The 13,064-nt window shown below is 35.5% G+C and overlaps 1 protein-coding gene across 3 annotated transcripts in view; it reads left to right on the forward strand.

Annotated features, from left to right (window-relative positions):
- The window catches only part of ap2a1 (adaptor related protein complex 2 subunit alpha 1), a 44,807-nt gene that overhangs the window by 3,371 nt on the left and 28,372 nt on the right, over positions 1 to 13,064 (forward strand). For all 3 annotated transcript variants that reach the window (XM_051716147.1, XM_051716148.1, XM_051716149.1), the window contains exon 2: positions 5,478 to 5,689. In XM_051716147.1, coding sequence (XP_051572107.1) covers positions 5,478 to 5,689 — 212 coding nt within the window. The remainder of the gene's footprint in view (positions 1 to 5,477; positions 5,690 to 13,064) is intronic.

Genomic DNA, 13,064 nt, shown 5'->3' on the forward strand with positions numbered 1-13,064 from the left:
TTCATATGTGAGTGTTACTCACAAACAACATCCCACTTATAATATGCATTTAGAATGCTCCTCTGGTGCCATTTTACCAAAATTTGAATAAGATGCGAATTAAACCACTGTGAAGCCTACATACAGACAAAGATTTCCTGGAGTGTTCTGATTGTCAAAATAAAAGCCTGATGATTTTCAAGTTAAAGTTGCACGACTGAAATATATTACTGTTAGAATTTAAAAATACAAAAGTCAATAATAATAATAATAATAATAATTGTGAATGAAAAGTGGACTAATATCTTGCAACTAAATTTAACAAAAAAGATATCTGAATCCTTTAAGTTCCAAATACAAGTAAAAAAAAAAAAAAAAAAAGAAACCTGGCTTCTTTTCTACTGAAGACTTCGACTGGAATTACTGTTAATTTTGCTGCTGCATTATCCAGTAGATTAGTTAAAGTTTTTCTTAATAGACTATACATTTATATTGAAATAATGTGTAGTCTGAGGTTTGTTTCTTTACATCTAAAAGAGTACCCCCAGTTCTTTACACACAATGAGGTAAATATATTTTAAACTGATTATGCAAAATAACAACACTGGTATCGGATTGGGAATGGTATTGGCCGATACTGAGATTTCAAATATTGGAATTGGATCAGAAGAGAAAAATTGGTATCAGTGCATCCCTAGTTTTTGGGTGGTTTCACATATAGGGGGATTGGGAGTTTGGTGCGAACCTCTGTAGATGGCACGCTCATCAGAGCACTTTAAAGCGGTTCATCTTAACGCACTGCTCTGCTCTGATTGCGGCCGATCCGTTAATTTTAGGTGCTCAAATAATACAACAAGAATGGAATATGAGACACAAAAACACGTCATGATAATCATGATATCTATTTTCGCTTAAAATTCCCATATGTGGACAGTAAATTGTGACTGGAATATGTAATGCAGCTATTTATGGCAAGCCACGAGGTACTTACAGTTGAAGTCAGAAGTTTACATGCACTTAGGTTGAAGTCATTAAAACTCATTTTGTAACCACTCCATATATTTCATATTAGCAAACTATAGTTGTTTAGGACATCTTACTTTGTGCATGACACAAGTAATTTTTCCAACAATTGTTTACAGACAGATTGTTTCACTTTTAATTGACTATCACAGTTCCATTGGGTCAGAAGTTTATATATACTGTGCATTTAAGCAGCCTTTAGGCAATTAGCTTCTAATAGGCTAATTGGAGTCAATTGGAGGTGAACCTGTGGATGTATTTTAAGGCCTACTTTCAAACTCGGTGCCTCTTTGCTTGACATCATGGGAAACTTGAAAGAAATTAGCCAAGACCTCAGAAAAAAAAAACCTCCAAGTCTGGTTCATCCTTGGGAGCAATTTCCAAATGCCTGAAGATACCACGTTCATCTGTGCAAACAATCGTATTCAAGGATATGCACCATGGGACCACGCAGCCATCATACCGCTCAGGAAGGAAGCGAATTTTGTCTCTTAGAGATGAACATAGTTTGGTGCGAAAAGTGCAAATCAGTCCCAGAATAACAGCAAAGGGCCTTGTGATCCACAGTAAAACGAGTCCTATAACGACATAACCTGAAAGGCTGCTCATCAAGGAGGAAGCCACTGCTCTTAACCACCATAAAGCCAGACTACAGTTTGCATATGCACATGGGGACAAAGATCTTACTTTTTGGAGAAATGTCCTCTGTTCTGATGAAACAAAAATTTAACTGTTTGGCCATAATGACCATCGTTATGTTTGGAGGAAAAAGGGTGAGGCTTGCAAGCCGAAGAACATCATCCCAACTGTGAAGCATGGGGGTGGCAACATCATATTGTGGGGGTGTTTTGCTGCAGGAGGGACTGGTGCACAAAATAGATGGCATCATGAGGAAGGAAAATTCTGTGGATATATTGAAGCAACATCTCAGAACATCAGCCAGGAAGTTAAAGCTTGGTCGCAAATGGGTCTTCCAAATGGACAATGACCCCAAGCATACCTCCAAAGTTGTGGCAAAATGGCATAAGGGACAACAAAGTCAAGGTATTGGAGTTGTCATCACAAAGCCCTTTCCTCAATCCGATAGGAAATTTGTGGGCAGAACTGAAAAAGCATGTGCGAGCAAGGAGGCCTACAAACCTGACTCAGTTACACCAGTTCTGTCTGGAGGAATGGGCCAGATTTCCAGCAACTTATTGTGAGAAGCTTGTGGAAGGCTACACAAGACGTTTGACCCAAGATAAACAATTTAAAGGCAATGCTACCAAATACTAACAAAGTGTATGTAAACTTCTGACTCACTGGGAATGTGATGAAAGAAATAAAATCTGAAATAAATAATTCTCTCTACTATTATTCTGACATTTCACATTCTTAAAATGAAGTAGTGATCCTAACTGACCTAAGACAGGGAATGTTTTCTATGATTAAATGTATTTAGCTAAGGTGTATGTAAACTTTGAATTCAACTGTATGTCATAAAATGCAAAGCGGACTGGTACCTCTACGCTTTCACATTGCAAAAATCAATTGAACCACAAAAGGACCCACAAACGAGCCGTAATCGGACCACTTGGGTTGTTCACATTTACACGTTATACTGCTCTGAGAGCGCTTGGAGTGCTCAAATGAACTAGGTGTGAAAACGCCCTAAGTGACAAATAAACATGCCCGGAGTTATAGATGCCCAAGGGTTCAATGTCAGGCCATTTGTGTTTAATTGTTGTGCATTATATTTGTGAAGGTTGTTGGTTCTCTTGCTTTGTCTGGTAGTTTGTTTTTGGTGTTGGCTACAGTTGAAATAGCAATTCACGTTACTGCAAGCTTTTGCACTAAGAAGCCAACCATTACACACTGCTTGTGTTTGAAGTTGAATGCCATCTACAGTTTGATCAGTTATAGGAATAATAACTAGGGATGTGCGCTATGACTAATTTGACTGTCGTTTAAATGGAAGTTTTGTAACCGACTAGTCTAAAGAGAAACCAACCTTCAGAAAATAGTAAAAAAAAAAAAAGTGTTTATGCGACCCATTTAAAATACTTAATCTATTCCAAATCCGATGCTAAATTCCACTGAAAAGGGGCATTTATCTGCGATGTCCTCATCTTGAATTATGATCATTGTACATTAAATATAGAACAGGACATGCATTCACTGAATCAACATTAGCAAATATTTAACAGACATATTTATAGAAAACAATTGAATTATGAATGAATAGTGCAGGACCAATGGAACAACCATTAAAAGCCTGTTCTAAACGGAAATCACCAAGTAAAAGTTACTTAACATATTAAAACAGTCAGGACATTGTTGAAAATAATTAACAGGTAGACTAAGCCAAATCTAAGAGAAAATGGGCTGAAAAGTTGCGCGTATTTCACGACGTGCAGTTGTGCATTAACCATTGATCTAATATGACAGCTGTTCGGTAAAGAACGTTAACCAATAACAGTTACGATGTAAAAAAACAAAAACAAAGTAGCTATAGGATAGAAAAAATAGGCCTGTGAACTTCTAAACATGACTTGTACACAGAATAAAGTATAGTTTAACCCATTCAGCAGTCGGCACCTTGTTGAAAATAGCCTTCTTAATCAGCAGATTAAAAAATGGCATATCTAGCCTAAAACAGTTATTTTCTAGGCTACTTACTGAATAGCATAATTTTTTGGTTGAGCAAAATTAACCTGTCGACATGGTCCGGTGAAAGACAGGACTTGACTCACCTGAGGCGTCTATCCTGCGCTTGAAAAAGCCCGCTCAGTGGAAAAATAAAGTTCAAGCATGCACAGATTTAAAGAAGACTCAAATGTGAAAACATACATGGGGACTTTCAAACGTTTGGAAAGGCTACTGTGCAATGTCTCCAGCTCCTCTCACTTCATCTCTTGTTTTAAGTCAACGTTTGGAAAGCCGATTCCCGCACCACCGAAGTGATTGCATAACTACTTTGCTGAGTTTGCTCTAGTGAGAGGACATTTTCTTGTGCGCGCCGCAAGAGAGAGAGAGAGGGAAGAAGCATGCGCAGCCTGAGGTGAAATTAAACTCTGTATCTGCTCCAGAAATCCTCTTTTTGTTTTTTATTTTTTGTATTTTTATTTTTTTTTATAATATTTGTATTATTCTATTTAAAATATGTAACATTAATATGACAGTAATTTAAGTGCAGCCTCTGTAAAAAATATAAAGCCAAACGTAAATGTGTAAAAATGTTGATCAGTTTAATGGGAAATATTAACCGACTAGTAATTCCAGTGTCGACTAGCAGCATCAGAACCGTTTAGTCGACTAGTCTCGCACATCCCTAATAATAACACGTGAACATTCAGCTATGTTGGATTACTTTGGTGGAATGAGTGTATTGTGCTGAGGGAAGCTAATTCAGTCTTCACTGCCATTATTGCAACATGAGTGGGTCGATGATGACAATTTATAAATCTGGTGATCATTGCAAGGTACATTTTGATGAATTCATCAAAAAGCAGTAAAGCACATTTTGAAACATTGTTTAATTCAGTAGGTTGCCACCGAAATCACTAAATCTGCAACGTAAGTAAAAGTGTGTGTGTGTGTGTACAAATGTGGTCAAAAGATTGTGTGTCCTGTGTATAGGAAAAGGAAGGTTTTGTTTCTACATGACATTTATAAATGTGGCCCTTGGTATTAGCACAGGATGTCAGTTTTTGTTTAATATCAGCACTAATAGGGCTACACACAGTAGTTTCAAATTGAAAGCAGAATAGTCCTTGTGTAGCCTAGGTTTTATTTTCCTTGTATAGTTATCCTGTGTGTCAGCAGTTATGATTAGGATGCCATCAGATCTCTTCTTGAATTGTACATACCCAAAGCAAAGTAAATGTGTCCAATGTGCACAAGTAACATTAGAGCAAATAAGAAATGTGATGGTTTGAGGCAACTGAAGTATACTATGGCCACAATGCCACCTAATCTTTTCAAGGACATTTTCCTGTTTAACCCCCAGACCTGAAAAATTTGTTGCAATTTCCTGTCTACTTTCCTGGTTTCCTGTTCTCTTTATTGTCATCTGCTCTTCTGGCCCCTTGCTTATTTCATTATACACCAACTATATGAAGATTACTGGTACTTACATTCCAATAAGGTTATATCTAAAGATTTCTTAGTAAAAGAATCCAAATAGATAATGGCCACTTTGTTTTTTTAACACTACAAGGCTACACTTTTTACTTTGTCATATAGTACTGGATCTGAATGAGATTTTGAGCGTCATTGCAACAGATTAGGCTATGGTTTCTACAGATGTCTGGCACAGTTTGAATTGTAATTGAATATGTAAATCGGGACTACCTGTCCTGATCATGAGAGAGCATGGCAGGAGCCCATGTTGTCTGCTGCCTGAAGATGTTCAGATCAGCCACAGATAACCGATTGCTTTCCAGCATCTATTGCCATGCTGTTGTCTGAATCTCCTGTATTCTGTCTCTTCTCAGGTAAGAGTAAGGAAGCTGAGATTAAACGCATAAATAAAGAGTTAGCCAACATCCGCTCCAAGTTTAAAGGGGACAAAGCTTTGGATGGCTACAGCAAGAAGAAATATGTGTGCAAGCTGCTCTTCATCTTCCTTCTGGGCCATGATATTGACTTTGGCCACATGGAGGCTGTCAACCTGCTCAGTTCCAACAAGTATACTGAGAAACAGATTGTGAGTTGAAATGTCTAAAAATATCTTGTGCTTATTTAGTGGTTGTATATGTTTGAGACTATTGTTAGTCAACATGAAATCAAATTTGACCCTGTTTACTTTCTTAAAGAATGTTTCTGGTTTTGTTGTGCATGATTCATCATGTGCATGTACATGTAATTCTAGAGAGAGAAAATGTTTATGTTGTGATGTCTTGCATATAGAGACCAATTTTCATGGTCCAATCAATTCCTGATGGATAAAATTAAGTCCTGCTCTGCATTTTATTTTCTTATTTAATATCCAATATTCTGTTTCACCCAGAAATATGTCACATTATGGAAGTAAAATGGGTTGCGAACTGCTTTTCTTGTAGAATTTTAAGATGTTGTGAAATTGGTCTCTGCTACTTTTTTGCTTCTTTTATTCATTTGAATTGCGACATGCGCTGTTGACTGAGTGTGTGCATGTATGAATGTGTGGCAGTGTACCTGTGTTCTGTACCTTAAGCAGATTAATTGCAGTGTTTTAATTAGAGGTCAACCGTTATGGGTTTTTTAATTGCTGATGCCATTGGAGTCTATAAGAACCGATCGCCCAACAATCGTGAAGATTTTAAACAAAGTGTCATCTCTGGAATCAAAGAATTTTAGCATTATTTTCTGCTAGGTACCTGGCCACTCAGGAATCTCTGGAAATGAACAAGCAGATAGAGCTGCCAAAGAAGCATTATCCTCAGAACCAGTAAAATGCTCTTCCATTCACAGACTTAAAACCAACTTTAAACGTATACACTAAAAACAAATGGTAGTCAGAATGGGATCAATGTTTAACCAACAAATTACGGGAAATAAATCCTGTTGTTGGGACAAGACACGTATTCCCTTTAAATAATCGTTGGGATCAAGTCACTTACACACGATGCCGGATAAGACACGCAAGGCTCACACGACAGTTTTTACTATCTGGAGAAAAATCACTAAAGTGCGCATCCTGTCCATTAAACATGTCTTACTGGACTGTAATGCTTCTACACACTTGAGGAACCTGTATTATTCTGTTGACACTTTTGAAAAGGTTTTTAACCAAGTAAATCCAAATTTAGTTTGAAGGTTTTTAGAAAAAAATGAGTCTTAAACACATTTTTTAGTTTTACTCTTGAATAACTAAACTGGCTCTCGCCATGAATATAGCCATAGAAGCTGGCATGGCATTAAAAAAGGAAAGAAAGAATGAATTGCTGATGCCAGTATCCAGAGAGCAGGGTGGCCAATATAATGCAGATATATCACAATTTAATATAAATTGTCTAAAAAAAAAAAAAAGAATAAACTTTATTTAGCATTATATTTAATCGAACTTTCACAAAAAACTTTAACTTTGTAAAAATAATAATTACAAATCTTTAAAAAATATGATTTTGTGGGTTTTCGATGCTAGATCGCAGTTTCTCCTAATTTCAGTTAAGTCTTCCCATTTTAAAAACTGTTTGCACAAAGAAATTTTTTTACATTTGCAAAAAAGAAAAAACAACAGTAGAGGTAGACGGATATAGCAGTTTAACTGATTAATTGGTGGCTATAGTTGCTTTTTGGAACAACTGGTTATCGGTTACTGATGCCAGTCGTTTAAAAAAGCGTATTTATCCGACCAATATGATTGTGACCAAAGGTACGAAGAAATATGTCATCAGAAACTGTACAGAAAAAATGATGGCATTGTGTATAGTCATGCAAACAATGGCCTTCTTAATAGCTCCTTATATTTGAAAATCAAACACTGCATTTCAGATTTTTGTATTGATCATAAATATGATTTAGACATACCTGGGTTTCAAGTCTTTTTTTTAGTGGAATGTTAAAGTAACCAGAATGTGTGGTGGCTCATTTCCTATAAACTAGCCTATTTGCTGCCAATACTTCTCTACATACAATAAATAGGCTACAACAAATAAGACAAGAATACAATTTATGAATAATAAACGGAACAGTATGTAATCTAAAAAGTCCTTGTGTGAAACAAGCACGTGTGGATGTGTGACCAAAATAAATGGATGGTCTGATTTCTTTGGTTTTGAGTTGTCTGCTGTCATGTTGGGCTGGAAATGTGGATTATGTAATGTAATTTAGTTTTTTTAATGTATCTGAAATTTATTTGTAAATGACAACTTGAGATTAGGGCTGGGTGGTATATCGATATATTTTCAAACGAGATATAGGATGAGACAATAACGTTTATATTGATATAGTTTGATGTTGCGTTTTGGTCTGCCATTAACGATTATTTTGATGATCTAATAATTATTAGACGATTATTCGACTATTCGGTCGATTTTTGCAACGATTAATTATTAGCTCTTAACCACTATTCAGCTTGTGCCGTGACTTAAAATGTTGTATTAAACATGCTTACTAAAAATAAGAGGACAATAATCTTTTAAAAATACCTCTAAATGACTCACTGAATCACACACTTTTTTTTTTATCAAGTTTAATTCAGTAAAAAATTCACTGCAAAAAAATCCTATTGTAATCAAGAGTTTTTTCCATTTAAATGATCTAAAAATCCTTAAAACAAGATACATTTACTTGAGAAGCAACATAAGATATTTAGACTTGCTTTCAGAAAATGTATCTTAAATATAAGTGTATTTTGTATAAGTGTATTTTTTCACTTGTTCATACTTGTGCCAGTGAGGTAAAGAAAAAAATATACTCGTATACAAGATATATTCTCTAAAAGCAAGTCTAAATATCTTATGTTGCTTCTCAGGTAAATGCATCTTGTTTTAAGGAGGCTATTTTTAGATATTTTAAAATATTAAAATATGAAATATTGAATTCAACATTCTCCAATAACAATTTTTTTTCTTCTGCAGTATAGCTCCTTCAGTAAATGTATGTTTTTCCAGTGTATAATGGGCTAAAGACTACACTCACCTTTATGTTCACTTTGAAACATCTTTAATATTTTTAAAAAGCACTGTTTTCTTAATTGTTTTTTCTATAGTGTTTTTTTTTCTATTCATTGCTTTTATTTTATTTTATTACTGACTGTTTACTATTTTTGAATAATAACTTGAGAACTTTATTTTATAATTGACAAATTAGTGTTAGACTATTATTTGTTGTAGTATTGAAGATGGTGTCAAAAATCATCACATTTCTCTAAAGACTACTGAAATTTTGATATTGTGATAAATGTATATGTTGTGTATGGTAGATCATGCTGCAATAACTTGATGGAAAAGTAGATCTTATTCCATAGAAGTGTGAGCACCCCTGCTGTAATTGATGGATGCTTTCCTTTATTTGACTACCGTGCGTGCATGTAACATAAAATAACCTCCCCTACCCAGTGCTGTTTACATTTCTGTCCCAGAAAATCTAGGTGATTGCATAGATATAATACTATTAGGTTGGCCATTTCGTAATTTTAGAAAACATACAACAGAAACTCTGACATGCTACTTGACTTTTTTTTTTTTTTCTCTCTGGACAAGTAACATTTTTACTCGGACAAGTGAATGACCAATTTACTTGTCTGAAGGACAAGCACATCACAATGCTTAATGTTGAGCCCTGCATGTCATCTGTAGAGAATGCCATAAACAGGTTGCATCCAAAAGTGGAAGCACTTAAAATCTCTTCCACCATTTACAACAGCGCCATAAACTGCAGTATGTGTTAAACTTTGTGCTGCTGCAACCCCGGCCGCGAGGCCTTCGCAGCCCGAAAAGTCTTCTGCCCCGAAACAAAGCGCATTGCAAGCTTCATTTACCATCTCGCATGTGGCTTTGACTTACAACTGAACATTTAGTCCATTTCAAAGAAAATACAGAGATATATATATTGTGTATCACCATTCAGCCTAAAAATAACGCGATATGATTTTTGGTCCATAACGCCCAACCCTACTTGAGATACAGTTGTAGCATTGTTGGTTTTATTTTAGTCTTGCTTTTCTAGATGTAGGTGGATCCTTTCTGATGTATGAGTCCCAAACTAGTGAGAGTCAGCAACAAATGTCTTTTAGCATGTCAGAAAGGCTTAGTGGCATTCCATGGCATGTAGACCCACCATGAGGTCTAATTATCTCCTGCTGATCAAACACCCACTCTAGTAGGGTTGCTCAGATGGCTTCGGTATGTTACCAGCCCTGGTATCAATACTAAATCGATAGTATAATCAACAATTAAAAAGCTTCAGATATTTGATGAAATTACACAGAAAATTACTTGATTAAAAGAACTGTATAAAGTCTTACAGATACAAATTATGCATTTTACGTTTAATTTTTTCTGGATTCCATGTTAAAGGTTTTAAATGTTATGATCAAACGGTGTTTAATCAAATTGATATATACAGTTATAATAAAGAATAAAAAAAAAATATATATATTTATTTATTGTGGCACAAGGCTGCTTGCATTTGTGATATTGCTTACAGATAATAATAATAATACAACCATATAATACTACATAATTATTGTTATGAGTATTATTGCTACTTTTTGAATATTACATTTTTATACAGTAGTTATATTTTTCTGTCTTCAATTTCACACATTCATTTGAATAGAGCTTTCATGTTAGCGGGACATTTATTTTGACAGACCTTTGAGTTCTTCCTGTTTTTGACGGGTTATATCAAGCTTCCCATTAATGCTGGGATACTCCCGTCGCGACTCTCGAGCTGAAATCTCCGAGCTGCACCGGAGAAGTTAATTTAAGTGTTAACAGCCATTTATACTCTAAACACACTGCATGAAAATTAAGCACCAGCAGAGTGTATTGAGTTTGTGTGAGTGTGCGCATGCCTGCGCCCGTGTGTGTGTGTGTGTGTGTGTGTGTGTATGTGGTGGGAATCATATGACAGCAGAGTGGCACCTCTTAATTCTGTAGCGTGCAGCGCATGTGACTGTATTTTTTAAATTAAATTACATCCTTCTGCTGTTTAATGATCACACTTGGCCATATCCAGAGGTTTTTTTTTATTTTATTTTCAAATTGTCATTGATTTAATCTCAAATTTGTCACATCTCATATCATTTTGCTAATGACAGCATAATGTAATATGGTACCGAAATTAGCAACAAGATGATATCGTAGCGTTTTAATTTTTTTGGTATCACGATACTTCGGTACCGGTAAATCGCGCAACCCTACACTCTAGCAGTTGCATTCCCATCAGCCAAGCACATCTCCACAGGGTAACACTGACAGTACACAGGGAAAAACTGGGCCATTTGAGTATGTTAAGGTCTGTTCACACTAAATCCGTGACTATTTTGCAAGACGAACTTCCGAAAAAAGGTCTATTCACACTGAGTCCGCAAAAAATGAAGCCCTGTTGTTGCTCTGTAAACATTTATACCAGTTTCCTGCCTGGAGGTTAATATATTTATCGCTGTCAAAGCATTTATTTACCTAATGTGGCATAAATGTTTCATTATGTTCTTTCCATGGTGTTGGTGCATTTTGAGGAATATATAATCTGTGTTTTTTGTGCGAGTGAGATGAGTAATAGCGCTGTTGCATAAATATACATACTATTTATATTTGTATTTTGCTTTGAGTATATTCTAAATGGACTCCCGAACCCAACTTCTCTTTTTATAATGCCTGGATTAATGCCTGGATAATATAACACAAGGTGATATAAATACTCATGGAATAATTTACATTAAGAACAACATGTATAGTTTAAAATATTATTCATAATATTAAAAATAATAATATTAAAGAAAACACTGGCTCACGGTATTTTCTTTAAAATATTGCAATACTTTGTTATATATTATCCTTGCAATATTTTTAATTGCCGAACCTTGCTGCTAATTTTATTGCCATGAAAATATAACAGGCACAGTAATATACATATAATGTTCATTAAGACAAAACACAATAAGCAGACTTTCAAAAACAGACAGGTTTTGCATTGTACATGAACTGCTACTATTTATTTTTTTAATAAATAGGGGTTTCTATCAGCAGCACGTCCAATGCCGGTGTTTGCCAGTTGATTAGCACCACCAACACGCTGGATTGAGCAGCTGCAGCGACTCTGGAAAAATTACAAAAAGCTCTTATCTCATTGGTCAATCAGTCAGACCACACTCTGTTTAAAAAAACAAAAACCTTCGGATTGTTGGCGGACGATTTATCAGACCCGATTTAAATAGTGCCATGGGAATCCATTGTTCCCGTTCAAAGGCTCATCGGAACGAACATACCAAAAAAACTGTTTGGTGTGAACAGGCCTTTACTGTACAGAAGAACAACAAATTGTCAGCCAGAATGAGTCAGCTTATCTTTTTTTCTCGAAAGGGAAAGACATTGAAATAACATTTACAATGCAAACTAGATCAAAACATATGCTTTCACCAACATTTGACCATAGCATTTTTTTTGGCTAACATAAAACATTTACATAGCACTATTGAGTTGTGGGCGGTTGCAGAGCACACAGTGTCTTTTTCTTCTGGTTGCACTTTGATACACTGCTGTATTAAGAAATTAGAGGAGGTCATGTATCTTGTTAGCTTTTTGTAAATGTCGTTTTCACCGCAAGAAGTTATAGCATAATGCTGAGGAATGTGGTCATGTCATCATATTGTGTTACTCAAATGGGTCAAATCCATTGTTTACCTTGAGCCCAGGCCAGAATATCAGCAAGCTTTTTTCTGTCTTCAGTCGAATAGAGGGGACCAATACCATTGCTGAAATAGTCTATAGAACCAGTTCACTATGGTGTCATTTTCTTGTGATCCTTGAAGTGAGACTTGTAAGCACATTAAAATGTTGAATTCCAAACCTGATTTAGGTCGCCAAGCTGCCTGCTGTTTAATAAGATTTGGCGTCTAAGACCAAACAATGAATCATAGCCTCTAGTTAACAGTTTCAACACATTCACACTAGCCATAACATTCTGCAGAATGTTCATAACAGTCAGCAGAAATATCAGACCGCTGGATGGCGTGATTGACTGATCAGAATGGAGTATTCTAGAGAGATGTGTAATAAATCTCAATGTTTATGTATAAACTAGTTTAAAAGGTTGAAAACATAAAACATTAAATGTCAAATGGGAAGTATTGTGAGTGATGAACCGAACAAATAGTTGAATTAGTGTTTCTAACCGATTCATTGATTCAATGATGTAGAAGAGCTGATCCTTTGGAAATGATTCCATCAAAATGATAATATTTTGATGACACAAGAAGCCGGCACAGTCTTTGGGAAACTCAATGGCCAAATGGCCACTAGTGAAGAAAGCATTCTTGATAAATTCACTGCATGCTTTATGCAGTGAACTGTAATAATGCTTTCTTTACAGCTGCAAGGACTTAAATAATAGTAACTGAAGAAAATACAGATCAACTTATGAGCTTATTT

The sequence above is a fragment of the Myxocyprinus asiaticus genome, chromosome 14, assembly GCF_019703515.2.
Source record: "Myxocyprinus asiaticus isolate MX2 ecotype Aquarium Trade chromosome 14, UBuf_Myxa_2, whole genome shotgun sequence".
NCBI classification, from domain to species: domain Eukaryota; kingdom Metazoa; phylum Chordata; class Actinopteri; order Cypriniformes; family Catostomidae; genus Myxocyprinus; species Myxocyprinus asiaticus.